Source organism: Convolutriloba macropyga, chromosome 1, assembly GCF_964194025.1.
Source record: "Convolutriloba macropyga chromosome 1, txConMacr16.3, whole genome shotgun sequence".
NCBI classification, from domain to species: Eukaryota; Metazoa; Xenacoelomorpha; order Acoela; family Convolutidae; genus Convolutriloba; species Convolutriloba macropyga.
Window position 1 is genome coordinate 19,922,480 of NC_134468.1, and position 21,728 is coordinate 19,944,207.

General features: G+C 32.8%; 3 protein-coding genes across 5 annotated transcripts in view; 2 read left to right on the top strand and 1 right to left on the bottom strand.

The window, feature by feature from the left end:
• The window catches only part of LOC142336170 (ERO1-like protein beta), a 459,014-nt gene that overhangs the window by 88,719 nt on the left and 348,567 nt on the right, over positions 1-21,728 (bottom strand). The gene's annotated exons all lie outside the window — the stretch shown is intronic.
• Positions 1-21,728, top strand: part of LOC142346837 (uncharacterized) — a 236,672-nt gene that overhangs the window by 14,418 nt on the left and 200,526 nt on the right. The window lies entirely within an intron of this gene.
• LOC142336149 (uncharacterized) overlaps positions 2,360-21,728 on the top strand; it is a 29,809-nt gene continuing 10,440 nt past the window's right edge. The window contains exons 1-7 of one of the 3 annotated variants that reach the window (XM_075384749.1): positions 2,360-3,624; positions 4,148-4,356; positions 6,298-6,502; positions 11,256-11,422; positions 12,559-12,722; positions 18,248-18,521; positions 21,041-21,179. In XM_075384749.1, the coding sequence (XP_075240864.1) occupies positions 3,413-3,624; positions 4,148-4,356; positions 6,298-6,502; positions 11,256-11,422; positions 12,559-12,722; positions 18,248-18,521; positions 21,041-21,179 (1,370 nt within the window). In that variant the 5' untranslated portion in view covers positions 2,360-3,412. The remainder of the gene's footprint in view (positions 3,625-4,147; positions 4,357-6,297; positions 6,503-11,255; positions 11,423-12,558; positions 12,723-18,247; positions 18,522-21,040; positions 21,180-21,728) is intronic. The other 2 variants (XM_075384767.1, XM_075384757.1) reach the window with 2 other exon arrangements.

A 21,728-nucleotide genomic window follows, 5' to 3' on the forward strand; every position in this document is an offset into this window, starting at 1 on the left:
ACTTTTTAAAACAATTACAAATTTTAACGATATCTTGATATAGTTCAAGATATTGAAATCTTCAAAACCATTCTATGTCTCACGAGAATATCCAGTATTCCTATTGTAAACCTTAAATAATTTCACTGGCTCATAAAGATCCAAAAATTTGGAACATGATTATAATTTTCCGAAAAATTGAAAAAAAAATTAAATATCAAAAAAATGCTAAAATCGGAGTCATTAAAAAATTTATATCTCTTCCATTACCTCAGAAAACTATGCAGCAGTTTATATCAAAACTGGGAGGAGGTCCCTGGGCCCCTAGTGCAGGAAAATTTTGAAGAAAAACTGAAGAACATTCAAAAATTTCAAATAAATTAAAAAATTGCCTAAATTCGTGTTATTAAGTTATAAAAAACCTTCCATTACATCCAGATGCTATGCAGTAACCTTTTATTAAAGAGAAGGCTCTATGGAGGCTGGATAAACCTAAAAATAAAAAAAACTCACAAAACTTGAAAAAATAGCAATTTTTATTTAAAAAAATTACTAAAGTTTGTGATATTAAGAACTTGAAAACTATTCCATTGCTAATAAAATCTTTTCAGTAACTTATTATCAAACAATTTAACCAAGGAATAGGTAAAACTTTAGCAAAAATGATGAAAATCAGTGCAAATTTCTAAACTTCAAAACTTTATTTCAATATTTTAAACCCCAAAAACTGTGGAAAAATCGAAAGTCAGGAGAATTTTTTGATATATTTATTCTAAGCTGGACGGAATTTTCAATGATACCACTCACAACCCTCTACGTTGGGTATAACCATCGGCCAAAATTGACTGGAGAAAAAAAGGAAGAAAAAAACCATTTGAGTACATAGATCCTCCCCCACTAAAGTGGGTTGGAACAATAATTTAGTATTTAGTTATCATTATGAGCTTAGTTTCGATTCATTAAAAATCCAGATAAGATGGAGATCGATTCTTAAAATCAAATGTTAAAGGTAAAAAATTTTTTTCATTAATTTGCCAGTTAGACACAAAACAAAATAACTATTCGTGGTTTCATGATCAGACTTTCATTGCGTCCAAAATTGCCTATGTCCAGACATTTGCACGTTCAGAAAAGGCTCCAGATTTTTGTGCGGTAACTGCAAAAGTCTGGACTTTCGTGCGTTCAAAGACACCTACGTCCTGATTTTCGTGCGTTCATTTTTCTCCAGACTGTGTAATTTTGAACATACAACGCCCCACTGATGCGTTATTTTTGGTCTGGGCATATCCACTTTCGAACTGGCACCTCAACTTGGGAAAAATTTTCATCAAAGTAATGATTAGCATTGATTGCCGGATTTTCGCTAATTGTTGTGGACAACTCAAATTCGCTCAATTTTTCCTCCAATAACATTAAAATTCATCAAAAAATCATGAAAAGTTGTTTTATATAATAAAAATAATAGTTGAAAAATTTATACGCTTTGAAATTAGCCTTTGCGGTATAATTTGTGATACTGCTTTTTTGATATCTGAAAACCGCGAGCTCGTACCTCTCAGCCAAATTTATATAAGTATAGATTTCTCAGAATTGGCTGAATACAATTAATTATCAAGATAAATTTGTGTATCTATGAAAGATATTGTATATATATATTTTTGACATTGTCAAACAGAATGAGATAATGTTTTCAGAGTTATGCTTATATTTTTATCAAAAAATTACGGACCTGTTTGAAACCTTCATTTTAACGCAAGACGTGGGAAAAGGTAAATTAATAGTATGTGGTGGATCCTCAACTAGCGAAAAGCTTGCAGGCGTTGATTTTATTTATAATTACAAGCTACCATTTGCTGACAGCTTTTCAATAAAAACTGTCACTGATTTGTCGTCGCTAGCCGATTTTTTTAACTGTGAAAGGATTTCAGTCCTAGTAAACAATATCGTTTTTACCAGACTATAATAATAGTTTTAATATCAATTCTATATTAAGTTGAGCATTGAAATATTGTTTCCTGGTGTAATTATACAAAAGAATTAAATACGGCTATTTAAGTTTTGAGCACAATGCGCACCAGTTTCGCAGAAATTTCCCGAAATGGCACGTTTTAGCCAGAATTAGCGACAAGTCAATTTTGCTTTCTATTATTCTGATTCTATTTTATCAATTTTAATCAAAGCGTTGACAAGAAAGGCAGCAACCATAGTGTAATCAATACTTTATTGCAAAATGAATGATGTTTTCTGAAGAATATGAATCATTAATCAACCTCCAAAATTTTCATTCTTTCCTATAAAATATCGATTAGAAAACGCACAAAGCTTTGCGTGGAAATGTTGCCAAGACTATTTTTTCCTTTATTTTTCCACATATTTTCCTTAGTCCTACCGCCATTCTATAGTTTCTATTTTGCGCTCGCCTAAATTTTGTTCACTACAAAAGCTGGTTTTGTTTTGAAAATTTTATAGCAAAATATCCAAAATGCAGGATGCTTTTCTTGTCTAATAATTGACCTTTTCCAATATTTATGATAATTTTCTTTATTTTGCCAATATTTCCCTGATAAATCTATTTCAAAATCACACAATGTTAGACAAAACGGTACATTTCTGCTTTTAAAGTGAAGCATAAGCAATCGCAATTTCCGGAATATTTTCCACTCCACCAATTAATTAATTTATAATTTATTTTGCTGTCGAAAATTGAAACAAAGAAGCCTTTTGAGATTAAATTATTGCGGATAAACTATTTAAAGAAACTTGTTTTCAATTCCTGTCATATGAAGAAAAAAACATTTGTTTTCTCTGACAATATGGAAAAATAGAGACTCTTATTTTGTTTTCCATGGAAAGATATCACCTGCCGGCTGGTAACACTTTCCATGAGTTTTCAACTTCAGCGCCAGTTCCGAGGAAGTTATAAAATGAAATTCAAATTTTATTCCAACGGTACCATTTTTTGCGGAATATTGCGCATTAGACCTTACATTCGTGTATTGATTTTGTTTATTTAAAGCGTGAGAGGAACTTACTTTTAATCTGAATTATTTGCACACGCTTAATCAAAATTTCTCATTTTTTCATTCCAGTTCAACAATATTTTATTCCATAAATTATTTTCATTCAAGTTCACTTTATCGTTTAAATATCAAAGGCGAATAAAATATAGTATGAAGTCAAAGAATAAATAGTTACCGTAATAGTGACTTGTAATAATTTCCTCTAGGTGTATTTATTTTACGCAACTTAATAGAATTACATTGAAAAACGAACTTTTACTCAAAAATGAAAGATCACTGCTATTAATAATCAGATATTTAGAAAAAAGATCCGAAACATTTTATGGCCGAAGGGTTACAATTGTCATAATTTAGATAAATCGAACGAAGAAAGATCACATCAGCTATTAAAATTTCCAGCGCTAAACTTCGCTATGAGCCGAACAAACACAATATCGTCCATTTCCCAATCGCGAACGTTTACCAGAAACCATCCTGTTTCACAGACATGGGGATCCAACATCCCAGACGAGGAGGACTACGATGAGGATCTGTTTGAGTATGACTTACGGGGAGATGTGGCTGTCACTCGTAACAACTCGGACTCAAAGCTCTCTGGACTCCTGCAAGTCAGGAGATCTTACAAGTGAGAATTAGGGCTGAACTTTTCATGATAAAGCGTGTAAGAGTGAAGATTGGGAGTGTGAGAACGAGCGAAAGGATACTTTTTGAAAATCAAAATTTGAGTTTCTGTTTAAATTTAAAATGGACACTTTATGGACTGCAATTGACTGCCAAGTGTGATAAAAAGAGAGTCCAAAAAGTAGTGTGCGTATGGGGGGGGGGGGGGGGGGGAGGGAGGGAGGGAGGGGTTAAAGAAAAATTGCATTTTAAACCCACTTTTCACCATCATTTTTCAAATCTTGGGCTTAGTTAGAGCCTATTTCAGAGCTGAGTCTTTACATTCGCAATTTAAAAAGAAAATCCCCTTTCTGATCACATTGGTGGCCTATAATTTATATTGAGAATGTAAAGATGCAGCTCTTAAATAAACTCTAACGTCATAGTTTTTTAAAAAAAATAGTGAACAATGACTTCATGGAAAATTTAATTGCTGCGCAACATAATTTACCAAAACCTTTTTTCCTGAACATAATTTTTATTCGCAGACACGACTCTCGCAGCTCTTCGCGGAACAGTAACCGAACTCCTATGACTGAGTACCAGCAGAAAGCACAGAAGGCATTTGGAGTGAGTCCTCTGGCTTCCCCAATTATAGCCAAGCATGAAAGAGCCCCAGAGGTGACAGGAATACAACTGATTCAGCCACAGACTGCTTCAGATGTTAGGGGCAAAACAGCTGTTGGAAACAAACACGGTAAAGGCACTGCCTCAACAAGAATATAATTGACTTCTCCGAATGCTTTTATAATCACGTGAGATCTAATTTAGACAACAAATTTTCCCAAGATTCGTCTGATCGATAAGCGCTAGTGTGCGGTTTGTCTTCATAATCCGCAACTAGTAAAGCGATGAGGGCCTTTTACGCAATCATTTCTAATTAGGCTTTCTTTCATGCACGTTTCATTGACACAATGTTAAGAGCAATCATTTTAAACAGTCTCAAATTCGAGTACTAAACCACTACTCTCATCATATAAGACTCTAGCAAAAACACTATGAAAATGTTCATGTAAATTTGTCTGAAAAAACAACTGAATCTACCTGAATTGTTCAGAAAAATTTTTATCACTTGAAAGTACTTCAATTTTACCTGAAACATTCAGGCATCTCTGGCTTAATTTTTAACATGAACGTGCCTGAAAAAACAACCTGAAAAAACTCCTTTACAGTTCGGGCAAAATCTTCCTTTCCAGGTATTTTTTACATGAATTTAAAATAATTTTTTCGTATTAGTTTCTCATTATTTTTCTTCAAGTAAATTTACCTAAAATAATAAGGAAAAGTAAGCTAAAAACACCTTAAAGAACATTTTGCCTAAACTGTTTTCAGGTGCACAAAATTGGTAGTGAGTAAATTTAAACGCATAACTGTTCCTGATCTCATGATCTCAACCGTAGATGTACTATTGAAAAGCAATATTAAATTCGAATGTTTTATCAAGGTTTTGACAGCAACAAAATTCGAGCGTTAACTTTTTTCAGGTAACCACACCTAAATTTGTTGAGGTAAAAAATACCTAAACTACAGTTAATGTGCGTTTCAGGTATCGATACACCCGAAGTCTACCTGAAATTGTTTTTACTTGAACAGAGTTCAGGCAAATTTACCTGAACTTCTTTTTTAATATAAGGGATCTTATAAATTAAGGATCTTTTCATGTCAACTGTGGATTTTTGATTTTGATAGTTTGCATCAGCATTATGACATACAATAATTGTAGCAGCCATTGCGATCTTTTATTTGGCTATGCTACAATATTAGTGCAAAAACGCGCATCCGATTATTCAAACGTCTATAGAAAATGAGAGAAAGGTTTTTTCACCGAGTAAAAAGGAGAGCAAAGCAACAGAAACAAAACAGCATAATCATAGTGCTCAATTTAGCTAAACATTTTTTTCGTAAAAAATTAGCTTGCCTTTATATGCTATTGCTTTCTGACAATATAATAGAATGGCAAATAGTTGACTTGGCTCCAGTAAAACAATATAAGGGCAGAGGAAATTTTATTTATAAATAAATATGGTGAGTGGTAACTAGCGTTTATAAAGTTAGCTCTTTCGCCTCGTAATTTGTACCGAATTTTGCTGTGGATGCATTTAGAGTGTTGAATTTATTTATTAATTTATTTAAGATCAATACTAAAACTAAGTGGTAAATTGTGTATCAACTCTAATACATACTCATGCCCGGTTATAATTGCAGAAGCAAATTCTGTTACGCGTGAGTTCGGGATCCTGATTTCATCTTATTCTCACCAGAATTACGGCGCAAAGATGATAATAGCTCAAGCAAAAAGCCAAAAACTTAAGCCTTCATAACCGCCGAGTTACTGAACTGGACTTCATCATATTGTTGTAGTCATTGAATTCGACTTGTTTTGAAGGCTTCCCAATTTACAGAATTTCAGCAACTTCAGGATTTACTTTAATTTCGTTTTTTCATTCTCTGCTGGCATTGAAAACCAGATTGTGCGTTGTTCATCCCAAATATGTGTCGCTAAGCAATGATTTGATTTCTTCGTGATCTACGCTGATAAAAATGCTCTGATTAACCATGATTGTTAAAAGACAAAAGTAACTAAGCAATTTATTTTCCGAGAAACTTTGAGAAATACATTCTGATGTTTTTTAACCAGGTGGAATAAAAAGTGAACTGAGCTCGCGTGATCAAGAGAGATTGTTGAAGAAGTACTTGACTGATATAGACATGAGCGGGCGAAACCCAGTTGCAGTTGCAAAAAGAAAGGACATTGAATTGGTGGTGGACACTGAGGGACTCGTCGGGTACATGGAGGAGCTGAAGAGACGAGGGCTCATCAGGGGAACATTCAAAACACCCACGTGAGTCATGTTCATAAATGAAAACTGGAATACGTCTTCAATTTAGACTCGCCCGAAAGAGGGGAGCTAAAGAAGGATATACGGTTTCCAGTTTTAATTGTACTCACCCAAAATGAGGGGAGTTCGAAAGGAGTATCTAGTCATTGAATTAAACTATCAATGTTGACTGATATAATTGTTCCGACCCCACTTGTGGGGGGGGGGAGGAACTATATACTCAAATGGGTTTTTTGTTCAGTCAATTTTGGCCGATCGATATATTCATCGCAGAGAAATTTGAGTAGTATCATTAAAAAGCTGGTCCAGCGTAGAATTCAAAATTAAAAAGATTTTTTTGATTTTCCTTTTTTTCGAGGAGTTATCAAGGACTGAAGTTTTGTGTGAGCACGGTTCATTTGATGACTTTTAGTGTGATTTTTCTTCAAATGACGATATTTTCTATAAAAATAGTATTTCAAACTTAAATTTCTTGCCAAAAAATAAACCAATTTCGTGTTCCTAATAGGCTAAAGACGATAAAAAAGATCAGTTCTGGTCACATAGGGAGCTTCAAAATCAAAAAAATTCTAAATCTATCAGAGAGCTCTTTTTTTATAAAACTTTTCTACTTTTTTTTTGTTTTTTTTTAAGTCACCTAGAGACAAGTCACTTTTCATATCGAGATTCCGTTAATGATAAATTTCCTTTACAGTCAAATGAAGCCCAAAGAACAATAAAATTGTTTGCAAGGAACTGCTCATTTTTTTTTAAAATTCGACTCTGAGTTTTCGTAAATTTACATGAAATTTTGAACTTCTTTTTGAGGCTTTACTAATTTTTTGGAGTCTCATGGCAAGGACTCATTGACTAACAGTGCAATATATTTTGTAATGAGATTTAAGTGAGCATATCTAGCGCTTTGAGTGGACAGCTAATGGCTGTTAAGACTTTAAGAATTTAAAAAAAATTTTTCGAAAATTTTTTCGAACTTTAACCAATCATAAATTTATTATCGTGAACTGTATGTCATTTTCTGTCATGAGAGCAGCCTCTTCTGTCCTACTGTAACCAAATTTGATCAGTTTGGTGGTTTTATCTTCTAATTTTTAGTAATATGACAATGATACAAGATTTCAAAAAGTTTTTAAATTTTTTTTGAATATTTCCGTATTATTGGTTACTTTTTAAATCTTATCACATTATCCCTAAAATAACAGCTCCTATTGGCTTAAAGAAGACGTTCAAGGAATCACAGATAAGTTTTTAAGAGAAAAGCCTGTGGATTCAAATCGCTTCGACCTTTTGTTCTCGCACTTCTCGAGTGAATTTTTGGTTTTTGCCTGATTTTGTTGTTGTTTTCATAGTCATAAGACTTGTTGTGATGTCTTATTGACCATTTATGCATAGCAAATATCCCCGTACTCCTTTCAAAGCATATTTGAGCGTATTTATTGACTTCCGTTGAAATTTATTGAGTTTAATGGCTGTTAAGAATTTAAAAATAACATTTCAAAAATTTTTTTGAACATTAACCAATCTTTAAATTTTTGTGGGCTGTTAGTCAATCTTAGTATTGACAGAACCCACTTGCTTTCTAATGAAACCAAAATAATTTTTTTAGCGGTTTTATTTTGTAACTATTGATTATATGACTTCAATAACACAAGAATTCAAAATTAAAAAAAACTTGGATATTTTTGTATTATTGGTTACTTTTGAAGTCTTATCACATGAACCAAATATTATACTTTTTATCCAAGTATCATTCTAATCCCATTGGCTTGGAAAAGACATTCAGGTGATCACAGATAAAGTTTTCAGAGAAAAACTAATGGTTTAAAGAGCTTCAAAATTTTCTTCTCCCACTTTTCTACTGAATTTTGGTTTTCGCCTGTTTTTGTTGTTGTTTTCATAGTCTTAAGATTTATGGCGATCTCATATTGATTATCTACGCATGACAAACATCGTTTTATTTCTGAGCGTAGTTATTGGCATCCGTTCAAAGCTTTTGTGTTTAATGGCTGTTACGTTTGGAAAAGAATTTTTTCGAAATTTTTTTTGAACATTAACCGATCCTAACTTTTTTCGCGGACTGTTAGTCAGTCTTAGTACTTGAATGATCTTTTTTTATTCCTAGTGCAGCCAAATTTAATCTGGTCAGCGTTTTCATCTTCTACCTATTAGTTTTATAATTTCAATTCCACTAGTTTTCATATATTTTTTTAAACTTTCGGTTACTTTTTCTTATTTTTGGATCCTTTTGAAATTTTATCAAATTATCCTAATAATGATGGTTCTCATTGGTTTAGGGAGCACGTTCAACGGATCATATATAAAGTTTTCAGAGCAGAAGTTATGATTTAAATTGCTTCGACACTTTCTTCTGGCGCTTTTCAATTGAATTTTTGATTGTTGCCTGTCTTTGTTGTTGTTTTCATCTTCAAAAACTTCTTGTTAGATCCTATTGACCAAATTGGATTAGCAAACAAACTTGTTGTCCCATGGAGGCATAACTTAGCGTATTCTATGGATTCCGTTGAAAGGAAGAGATATTAATGGCGTTGATACTACAAGTTTTCTCAAAAATTTCATGGCTCTAATGTATTTGTTCATATTTGATTTTTTGAAACTGTATTGATAAACAAGAGGAATGCCATTGCTGTTAAAAAATTAATTGAACATATAAAAGTTTTTAGTGAAAAGTTTACTTTCTAATGCCTTCGACACTTTTCTCGCTCAGTTTTTTTTTCTTGAAATTGCTGTTTTTGCCTGATTTGTTTTTTAGGTAGCCGTAAATTGCTGACAAGTCTTTTAAGCTTGTAATTGAGGATTGAAGAAATGATGTTATCCGAATCAGTTAGTCAGTTTATTGCCTTTAGTCTTAGAGTTTAGCATATACATTTTCAAACATTTTCAGTTTTTGTTTCGTCAAATTGTAACTTATTTTCATCAATGAGAGGTCACATCCAATTTCTTGTATTCCAAGAAACAACATATCTACTGATTTTATTTGTGACCGATGCTTTGTTTATTGGAAACTATGCGTTTTCATAAACGTTTTTTGAGTGGTCATTTTTTGCGTTTCTTTTTCTCTTCTTTCAGAACAATCGCGTAGTAACAGATCCCAATGGTTTACAAATGTGGCCCAAATAAACTTATTTAATCGCTCAGTATAATTCCTGCAGCTTAATTTGTAGAAATAAGAATTGAATTAAGAATACATAATATTCAGATAATAGCTAATAATTTTAATGGTAGCAATAGTTTGTGTTTTTGCAAACCGTTTCTAATTTTTTAAGTTTTTCTTTGTTTCGTTTCTAAGTCTTAAACTACCCAAAGACAAGGCCATTTGGTTTTGTAGTAACTTCCTAATAATTTATCATGGATTATTAAGTTAAAAGCTAATGATTTTTAAGACTTTTGATATTTCTTGGTTTAAAAAATGTTGATTAATTTTTGAATTTCGCCTCATTGATCGTTCTCTTTGTTGACTTGTAACTTAGTCTCATTAACAAAACTTTCCATCTGCTGTATAAATAGGAGAAACTAAGTTTGAGTAGTTAAGTTATTATCTGACTGCATTTTGACGTTGTTACTATGTGATTTTAAAGTTAGATATTCAGTTTTTGCCGTGATATTTCCGTTTTTGCTTCGTTTGTTTGGTTGTTTTTTTGTCTCGTAGTCTCTTTAAGATCAGATCCCATTGGCGTTGTAATAATGCATGGCATTATGTAATTCAATTAGTAGATGGGTTGTGTAAGGATTGTTTTAAACTCAAACATATATTTTTGTTATTTCTTCATTTGGTTGACAATTAAGTCAAAAATGTAGATGAGGTCGGGTCGGAACATCATGTGCGACCGCACATTAACGGGCCGCCTTGTTATTGGACTATTCTCAAGTTAACCAAAACAGTTACCAACGAATTCGAATTCATTCCCAACTTGCAAATCATTAATTCGTTATTCTGTAGTATTGTACTTGATTAACAGGCACCTTCTTATTTAATTGTTTTACTCATTGTTGTTTTTGTGGCTTGAGCCCACATTTATGGTGATAGAATAGTACCTTCGCATATTCGAACATGTTAATTATGAAGGCTGTCGATAAATCAACTGGTATTCTAGCAATCTTGATCGAATTGGATTGTCTCTTTTGAGAAATTTACAGGAACCTTGAACTACTTGGGTAAACAGAACTGCTCAACTTGTCAAAAGTCGAGATAGATTCTGAAATTCAGGCCGTGCAACTCAATAAGAGCTTTTCAGATCTAAAAGAGAAACATTCTTGAATTTGTTCGACTTCTTTTTCTGTTACAACAGTTACATCGCATATGCTACTGTTTTGCTAATTACTCTACAAAATTCCGTACTCTAATTTTATAATTGTGGTCCACCATCACAACCGTTTGGGATACTTACAGCAATCTGTAACTGTTTTTTATCGGACTAGGAGTTGATTAAAAACCAGTAAGTTAATATTCAGCTCCTCGGAGTTTGATAACTTGCTACAACAACCGTGTCTTAAAGATTGAACCGAAGATGTAACGAGCATACATGCACGAAGCTGCCCTTAATGCTGAGTAAGCCTGAAGCTCTGAGTTGAATTGTTTAGTAAGAGAAGGGGCAGGGCTATCCCAGTCGATTTGATCAGTCGCTAAAGAGTGCAGATCACGGTCATATACTCAATTTTCTGCCGTCAGGGAAGAGTAAACATGATTTGTAATTCCATTACAGTTTAGTGTCACCTTTGTTACATTCTATTTTTTTTCTAGTTTTTCGAACAGTGGAAGAGTGTATGGTGAACCCAATATGCGACTGTCGGCAGACGACACAGGTGTGAACATCTTCAACATTCCTCCTAGCCAAAGGGAGCTCTCCTACCTTCTCAAATCCCGAGAAAATACTCAATTGACCAATAATACTCTGCACACTGTTAGAGGTCGGTACTCCTCTTGCCAGGTTACAAAGTTTAGAAGAAGGAGAAATATATGACAATGAAGCTCTTGTAGGTCAATTTTTCGGAGCTCAACTTTATTGCAAATTTTCTGAAACTTAGCGTCAAGAATGTCGATTCACCCGTCACCCGTCAGGGTTGAGATTGAGGTGAGTGCTAATGATCACACCAATGAAAACGCGTGAGGGGGGGGGGGGTCGAAGTGTGTTCTTATTAGATGGACGATCTCTATATCCAAAGTCTTCCTAAAGTATGACCATGAACGAGCGAAACTCTGGTCACGAGCGAAAAACCGTCCCCAGTACTCTAATCAGAAAAAGATGTCTGCTCATTTGTCTCAGTCTTATATGAGTCTTATTTACACAAAGAGGTAAAGTGTGATCATTAACAAGCCAAGCCTGGCCAGAAACGAGTGGATATCTTTTGAAAGACGATACAAAGTCTGATCAGAGCAAAAAACAAGGACCGGAAAAAAATTGACTTGGGACAAAGTTTAAGAAACGAATGAAAAAACTATCATTTTTTCAAAAATCTTTGTTTCCATGAAGCCGAGTTCATCGTTTTCGAGAGCTTGGGTGTCACACTATGTAGCCATACGATTGTTTGTTACATCATTGTTGAAGCACTCTTTGTGAAACGAAAACTTCCACTATTTTTAGTAAAATTTTTCAGAAAGGGATTTAATCTACTGAACCAGTTAGCTAGTTAACGAGCCAGTTAGCAACTGAACCAAAATCTACTGAAACATTTAGCTAGTTGTTACAGATATAAAACGTTTCTGATCTGGTGAACGAGAAAAATGATGGGACTGCAAACATATTGGTTCTTTAAAATTGAGACTAGTGATAGAAAAGAAAAGAACGCCCACACATTTTCTAACACATAGAAACCTTATCAAAAGCAGCATGGTCTGGGACGCTCAGAATAGATTAGACGTCATTTCGATCTCAGACCTATGACTGTAAAAGCTCAGTTCTAACAGTATTCTGTTCATTTTTTTGTGCTGAATTGTGATCTTGGCTTATAGTCTAGAATCAAAAACCAGACATCAAGACCAGTTAGAGCTAAAAAAAAGATTCGCCGACTTACGATAGAAACTAGTATTTAAGCGTTTGCTTCAGAAGATGAGAGGTCCGATGACTTGCTAAGGATTGACTCCAAGTTTCAGAATCAGGATGCGATTGATCTTACAAAAGCCCTGAACAGTGAGAGTACCTTTATGTCTTACGGGTACGATGACGATGATCAAAGTGACCCCTCCAAACCCGGAACCCAAGAGATCAAGGTAAGTTTCGCAAACAACAGAGTAGAAGAGGAACTTGTATTTGAGATCCTCCGCAAAATTACGTTGATAATTTGAAGTCTGTGAATTAACATGACAGAAAGTAAGCTTTAGAATTCTGTTAAATTATATCATGAAGTGCGGCTTCTGTAGCGTATTTTTCAAAAAAAAATAACAGCGACCATTTGTCATTTTTGTGTTTTCTGAAACAAAAAATTTTGATAGCTTTTCACATAACATCTTATCGTTACCGAAAATGGTCATAGAGGTTGCTCTTTACAATTAGTTCACATTTGAGTCATTTTTACAACTCTATTCAGATTCTTCTAAACTGAATTTTCAAAAATGCTTTAATCAAATATTTATAAACTGAACAAGAAAACTTAGCGAAAGAGGTAAGTAGCAACATAATACATATTGAAGATTTCAGTTTAGCCAAAATACTGTTCTTTTTGGCTATATTGCATTGTCTCTGCGATAGAAATTGTTTTTAAAGAAGGAACAGCTGAAACATTCTCGCAAGTTTTTTTTCCATTTTCCCATAGTGAATCAAACTTATTCCTAGCTACACAGTTTAAGCGATAAAAAGGTTGTTATGAAAAGAAAAAAAAACAGATCCAGGAATAAAATAATTTTTCCTTGAAGAGAAAACTGTTTCTTATTGTTTGATGTTATAAACTCTTTTTAACAATATAACAAGTTGGAGGACAAGCAAGAAAACAAGGTGGACACCACCCGTTATCATCTCAACAATGGGCATATGTTTTTAGAAACAATTATTTCTTATAAAAATTAAAAAAAATCTACATATACTGCAAATTTTTGGGCTTCTGAATAAAAATGTCTTTTTTCAACAAAACTGCGGAAATTGCGAGTTATTGATCTTTTTTGACAAAGTATCTGGTTTTTGTTACACATATTGAGTTAAACATTATAATTGAAAAAGTTGCCTTAATCGAGGTGAAAAAATTAGGAGCATCGAAACCATAAAAAACAAGCATTAAAGTTCTTGTAATCAGCTGCTAAGGCCCTTTTCTAAGTTTTCAAGTTGATTTTCATAAAACGTCCAGGTACCAAAAAAACTGTTCAAGACAGCAAAAATTAAAATTACTAACAACTTGAAAACGAAATGCTTCGGTAGCATAATTTCAAAATCAGTTCTAATAAGAAAGCCAATTTTTGGGGTTTTAACTCGAAGGCAAATCACAGTTGTTACGTTTATTAAAAAAATTACAAAAACTGCCATTGCATTGAAATTGCACGATGGTATTGTTTTGAACCATCGCATTGTTATAACTATATTTTGAAATTCTGAAAAGTCTTACGATAAACCGTGCATTTTCAAAGTCAATTCTAACCAAACAATTGAAAATTAACGCAAAGAAAATTCGAACAACCGCGATGATTATTCAAAATAGGAAAACAAAGATAGATATTTCCTACGAATGCAATATAAACTGACACTTTTGTTCTAACTTCTTTGCAAGTTTTTCAGAAACAGAGTTGTGCGCTTCGTGAACTCAAACAATTTATAAAGAAATTACGTTTAATATCAACTTATGAAAATTAAGTGTTTTCTATAAGATACAGATTCTGTTTTTTTTTTCGTCAGCAATTTTTAGTATTTTTATCTGTTGGGGGCTTATAAAAATTCTGAAATTTTTCTCAATGTTTTATGTATACATATTTATATATACATATACATAAATATATATATATATATATATATATATATATATATATATATATATATATATATATATATATATATATATATATATTTGAAAGGAAAACGTGGAGACATGGGAGGACAGTTAAGCAACTTATTGCTTAGTAGAGTTCTGTCAGCATGCATTTTTATAAAATAGACTATTACATTTGTTTCTTTCTAAACTTAAATTAAGTTGGCAAAACAACCCTTAAAGAAACCTTTAGAACCCATTAAACAAAAGGAAGCAAAGTTTTTACTGATGCATTTTTTCCGGCAACTACTTTGAGCATTCCGGCAATTATTCCTTCAGGAATTAAAAAATAGTTTTTTAAGAAAAGCAAAAAAGGTTATTCCGGCAACTACCTTCAGCATTTGAAAATTAGAATTTATAAGAATTCAGAAAACGTTCAGTTGTTCCCTATAACAATTTTTGAAGATTTTTGTTCCATCATATTTAAAACAAGATTTTTAAAATGAGAAAACATGGTTATATTTGAGATAAAGCCAGTTTCTTCGCCAACAAAATATTGTGTACAAAACGGAAAAAAATTCAGCTACTCTCGTTTTTGAAAAACAAGGCTACCTAGCTTTTATTTTTGGTCAAAAACGTCAACAAGCATGTGCAATAGTTCGTGGACGCACATAATGTTCTAACCCATCTCATTCCCAATTTTATTAAATCTTTCCTCAGCTTTCCATAGGTATGCAGCTCTTTAAAAAACAAGCCTGCAAAATTTCATTTTCGTCTTATAATTTTCAGTATATTAATGTATTTCAAATGCACAAATTTGTGTTTCAATTATCCATATTACAGACACTAAAAAATTTAAAATCATTGCAGACTTTACCACTTCTTTCAAGGAAACGACTGTGGGATCGATAGATTTAATTCATTGCTCAAAAGAAATTAAAGCAACGCAAAATTGTCCAAAAATTTCAATAGTCATAACAAAAAAATCTTCACTTCAAATCAAGGGTAAACCAAAACGGCTAACTATGTTTAGATAGTACAATTTCTCAGAACTGAATATCGATGTTTTTTTGGAAATGATATGGATAGAGTCATCAACAACAGACAATTCTGGAGAAAGTTTAAAGTTGACAAAAATTGCGAAATTTCAGAGCACCAAATATGAACAGAGTTATCTAAAGTAAAGTTGCAAAATAAAGAACCCTACGGGCACCTAAGTAAATTGACGTATTACGGATTAACCGCAGATGAAAACGAAAACTATAACACGTCAAAGGCAAAAAGATCTGTAGTACATCTGTAATTTTACAGAATTTGGCTATGATTATGGCGGATTCATTTCTCTAAAAATCTGTAAAGTAGGTTGAAAATTTGGATCTATTCTGTTTCGGCCCCCCAGCTTAGTGAGCATAAATTTTTGCATAAAAATTTGACCAATGGTAGTTTATACATTGTGCAATAACAAAATCAAAATATGCAAAAAATAATAACAAATGTTTACAAAGGTTTTCTTTATTGCAATTGTTACAAGCTTTTTGTAATTGCAGCCCACAGAAACTAACTTATCTTGAAACTTATCAAACAAACTTGAATGACTTATCTTATCTGTATCAAATTGGGCCCCAAAACTAGGTTGTATATAATTTTAAAAAATGAGTTTTACAAAAAAACTAAAAATCAAAAAAAAACATGACTACAAAATAGATTGCACTCAGAAAGCGGGAAATTTTATATTCTTTGAAATTTTAATTTTCTCGCTCTTGACAACAACGGTGTATTTTTTAGTAACTGATTCAGTGGTTACCTCAGGGCGATTTTACTTAATCTAAATGTAGAAATATTACTTGAAACAAAAAAACTTAAGTCATTTAAAAATTTCACTAGTTTTATTTCTCGTAAAACTGGTTGAGTTGGCATTGTTCCTTGTTCTTTCTGACGGTGAACTAAGTTAAAATATTCCGACTGATAGGCGAAAAAATTGTTTGGTGAATTTACTTCAAATTCGAACGAGTTTCTTAAAACGTGGTTAACTTTGAAAAAATCTTATCAAAAAATTGAAAAATATTTCATTCAGTCGCCAAAATTATTTCAAATGAAATTCCAGTGCCAGTATAGTTGCAAAAGTTTGCAAATTTACAAAACAAACGATATCATCTTTTGCAAGTTGATTAAAAATTAATTTAGTTTATCAAAAAGTGGCAAAATTCACTCTGCTGGAATATAGGAATCTAGAAGTACAAAAAAATACCGTTTTATCTGTTAATAACAAGATGCCAGCAATTTTAATTTTAACGGTCATCAGTTTTGACTGATTTAGACAAATAAATCTGATTTAGTGACAGTTTTTTTCAATGAAGATGCTAAATTTTTTTATAATCAGCTAATTTCAGCCAATAAATGAATAAAGATTCATGACAATCACCTTTTATCGATGAAATTAAAAGCCATACATTTGGAATTAATTTACATTACAGTAAATAAATGCAACACTTTTCAGTGAAGAAAAAAAATGTGAACAAAATTATTGCAAATCAGCCAAATACTCACATAAAGTTTTAACTTAAATGACATCAACAGCAGTTAACATGCGAGTAAAATTCTATAACACTAAAAAGAGCATCTCATTTTCAAAGTTTTCATATAATTATGCCAAAACAACCTAAAATCAGAACAAATTTAGTGTGAAATGCCTAAATTCCCATAAAATGTTCCAACTGAGAACTAAACAGACGAAATTCAAAACTTGCTCCCATTTAAAATTTCTATGCTTGATGGTTTTTTTTAATGGTACCACTTATGTTTCTCTATGTCAGTAACATAGGTCAGCAAAATTTTGCAAAAAAAACAATTGTTTATTTAGTTCCACGCGCAATCTAAGTCGGAACATTAAAATCAATTTCAGGAATGATAATCACTAGTGGCACAGTAGCTGAAAATTTTTTAAAAATAGCTGAAATGCGAACAGAGAAAACAAAAGACCAATAAATAAGTAAAATTGGCCAGTTTGTGGCAAGTTATTGAGAAGAACTTTTCGCGAAAAACTATTCGCAAAGAGAATTATTTAGTTTGAAAAGTGAACCTTCTGCAAACGCTGATCAATGGAGGTCAAAAAGCTCCTTCTAAGAAAATTTTAAAAACATTTCAAGCAGTTTTTTTGGTAGAAAAGGAGAAGTATTTGGTCGATAGAGGCTTGCTCCCACAACTAATGCACTTTAAATAACTGCTGTCAACTATTGATAACTGTAATTATCGCTTTTTTTGCTGTTGAACCAAAATCTAAATTGACCAGGTGCCTGTAGATGATCAAAAAGTGTCAAATTTGGGCTTTCTCTTCGATTTAATTTGATATTTATTTGAACTTTAACTATCCTAATTTGCGGAGGCATTATATCAAAATTGAAATTCCGCAAATTGAAATTGCACCTGTTTGTTTATTTTCCAATTTTTTCTTTTAACGTACAAACAACAACTGTAGAATTTAAATTCAACTCTTTGGTTTTTATTTTTTAAAGCAGAAAATTACTCAGTTTGATCAAGACGAATGAGCAAACTTTAATTAAACAGTGTTCAGTGTAGTAAGTTTTGGTAAATTTGCTGAAAAAATGGAATTCGAATTATTTTACCGTTCATGTTTTTTTTTCTAAACAGTAATGTTTATTCGTTGGGAATGTGCCATTTAAACTCTACTGCTGTTACTGAATTGTCTCACCAATGATATCTATCCGATAATGATCGCCGCTTTTTCTGCATTTTAGCTGCCCTCGACTTCAAATTTTGTTGCAAATTTTCATTTTAATTGTTATCGTGTTAATTTTCTGTCGACTTTTAACTTATGGTCAACTTTAGGGTTCGACCGGTGACCTGAGCATCACTGATAGTAACAATCATAAAGAAAAAAGGTGGTCTTGGAGCAGTGACAGAGCACATTCCTTAAAAGAGAGAGCAGACTTCCAAAGACGACGGAGCAAGACTTTTGCGTCCTTCACCTCTTTTAACCCTACATTCGACAGAGAACCTCCGCTGACTTCAGTATCTGGATTGAACCTGACTGGTCTCAGTTGGGGTGGTGGTGGCGGGGAGGTGCCTTATAGATTGTCTAATGTCAACAAAAACAAAATTGGTGAGGAAAATTTTCTTGCTCAATCACAAAAAATTCTTAGCTTTGTCAGTTCTCATTGCATTAATAAAATCACCTACTTAAAGGCCACAAAGCGGGCGAACAGTTTTTGACATGACGTTTTTTATGGCAATAATCGCCCATTTAGTTCAATTTCGAAGAGGCGGAAAGATTACTGTGGTCAAATTTGGTGCTACGAATGAATAGAAAAAAGCGTGGCACATTGCAAATCTGCCATTCTTCCCTCTCTTTTTTTGCAAATTTCCAGAGTTGATAACAGATTCTTTCTCTAAAATAACTTAAAGCTGGATGGTTTGAATCAAATGTCTTCCAGCATTGACACAAAACAGTTTTTAAAATTGTGGTTGATTAGTAGTATGAATTCTCAGCGGAAGCTGATTTAACAGAGCGGTTTGTTTAAACTGACTAAATCTTGGGACTACCATTTTCGAACAAAAGTGTTATTCCAATGAAGTGCAAAATTTTATAATGGCTCCCATAAACTATTTGTTTTTGTTGACAAATGGACCGATTGCCAGTTTTTTTTAGATAATGATGGGACTAATCACAAAATAGCTAATTGCAATGCAATGTTTGTAAACAAAGAGCGAAAGAATTTATGCTTTCGAAGAGTTTTTTATCAAGATTAAAGCAAAAAAAAACAGAAAACCATCAGAAAAAATAGTTTTTCTAAAACAATTTGCTCTTAAACGAATTATTTGTATATTTCAATCCGATGCAATTTGGATATCGCATTTTTGAATTTTCATTCACGTTGACATAGCCTCATTTCATCAATTTGGTTTCAGTATAGTTAGGTTACAGCAATCCCAAAAGTAACTCTAGGTGATCAGTTCGTATCTTTTTCTTCAAAATAAATATTTTCTGAGAACAAGAGAGAAACTCAATTTTTCCATGTCCGCCGATTGCAAAACGCCTAATTGAACACAAGATTGAGTCTTTGCTGAAATATTTAAGAAATCAGCTAAGGTCTTCCAATTTTGCCATTAATTATTGAATTAGATAAACCTACTGTAGAAGTAATTATTTTGAATTTTGTGCTTTTGACACTGATTATATTACCCAAAAACTGTATTTTGAAACAGCTCAGGCTCAAACAATATTCCTGAAACTATCCACGAACGAATAATCTTTTGATGCTGAAAAAAATACTTAGAAGAAAGCCTAATGTTACTAACACCATTGCAGTTTTACACTGAAAACTGTATTTACAGCAAAATATAAATAACTCTACCGGGTACACCAGAAGTTGATATTCTACAAATTTCCTCTTATGGATCCTAAATGTCACAGATGAAAGCTGCAAGTTTTATGACTAAGACTTGAGACTCAGATTTCAGCTGAAAGTAGCATATGTAATTTCTAAAACATGTGAACATTCTCGGAATGTGATCTCTCAGTTTCAGGTTGTCACAAAATGTTTCTTGCATAAAATTCTACGACTAAAAATTTTCTATAAATACGGGATTAATGAAAAGTGATAATTTCATTTTGTCTCTTACTATTTTTTAAACACTTTATTGGCGTTGATTTTTTACTTTCTTCATACTTTCGTAAGAAAAAAAATTAATTGGAACTTTTCATTTTATGAAAGTTCTAGGATTACAACTTTTAATAGACGACATTACAGGAAATTTAGTCAAAAAGTTATAGTACTTATATAGTTCTAAAACTTTTTGATTTATGAGCTCAACCCGGGCAACAGTTTTCTAAAGATGCATTTGACTTTAAAGAAATTTTGATGCGACTCCACTATCATTAACAGAGATTTTCAATTCCATTCTAAGTCATCAGGTGATGCAAAATCTCATCAAACCTTGAGACAATCTGCGACTAAAAATAATCGAGATTCAATAACCCCTTCATCAACCTCTTCATCTCTAAAACTTTACAATGTAGATAACAAATAACAACACACTTGGCAAGCCACTAATTTGTTAAACTTAGGTTTCAGACTAGTTTCAAAGTAACAAAGCTGAATAAAAACTGCATTAATTACGCTTTTTTTATTTTGGAAGCAGAAGATCTAATTTATCAACATGTCTGCAACCTGGAATTTTTTTGGTTAAATCGCACATTATTAGTTAGCTTGCCGAATTTTTAATCCGTTTACTTTACTGCTTTTGAAAGCGGAAATTTCGAACAAGATTACGCGGCAGAACCGCAACACGAGCCCACTAGCCTGCCAGTTAGAAATTCTTTTAATATTTCAATTTGGTTATTTTTCAATTATCTTGGATTGGCTTAATTTATTCTGATTAGCTAAAGATGAGCGCACTTATGAGCAACATTATTCAAACATTAGGGCAAATTTCTCACAAAACTATCCGTTTAGGTCTGCTCACACTTCGACCTGGGAACTGTCTCAAATTTTGAGAAATTTTGTGGATAGTAAGCGAGTTGAATAACGTTATCAACCGTTTTCTAATGAACTGATTATTAACTTTTCCTGCCTAAAGATCCTGGACATGCTCTTCAAACTGATTTTTATTGTTTTTCAGAGTCGGATCCGAACGAGAACCCTCTGAAGAAGTACAGACTGATCAGGGCAGAGAGATCAGAGCAGACTTCTCCTTTCTCCAAGACCAAACAGTACCACCACTACAGACGCCCCTCCAACATAAGTGCTGCCAACACCAAGTAAACTATTTTTTTTATCTATACTATATTTTTCAACGGAACTAATGAATAACGAAAAAAGAGGAAGCGAAGCACTTCAGAAGTTCCTTCCAATTTGTTGCATTTTTAGCGATATATGCAAATAGTGTAGACCCCCTTTTGAATATAGCAGGAAAAATGCACCCGCTTTGCAATCAACGCACTCGGTGAAGAGCTCCGCAAAGCTAATTGAGAAACAATTCGAAAAAGATTGTATTATTGAGCCAATTTCAATTGATGTGAAGAAAAGTAAGCTAGGCTGATCCCTCGCGTTAGTTGTCACAATGAATGTGCTGCAATAAAAAGGGATGAGCTCAGCTGCTCTTCATAAAGATTAAGATACAATCATCTTCATGTTTGAAGTTACCTCTATAAATACTGTTAAAATTAATATAGAGATTACAATCCTTACCGCAAACCACATATTCTGATTTTGTAGGCAATAACTTCTTGCGCCATCATTTTTAAAAAGTCTGTTATTTCTATGGAAGCATCAAGACCACGTGATTTGTCGTTTCCAGATAATTACTA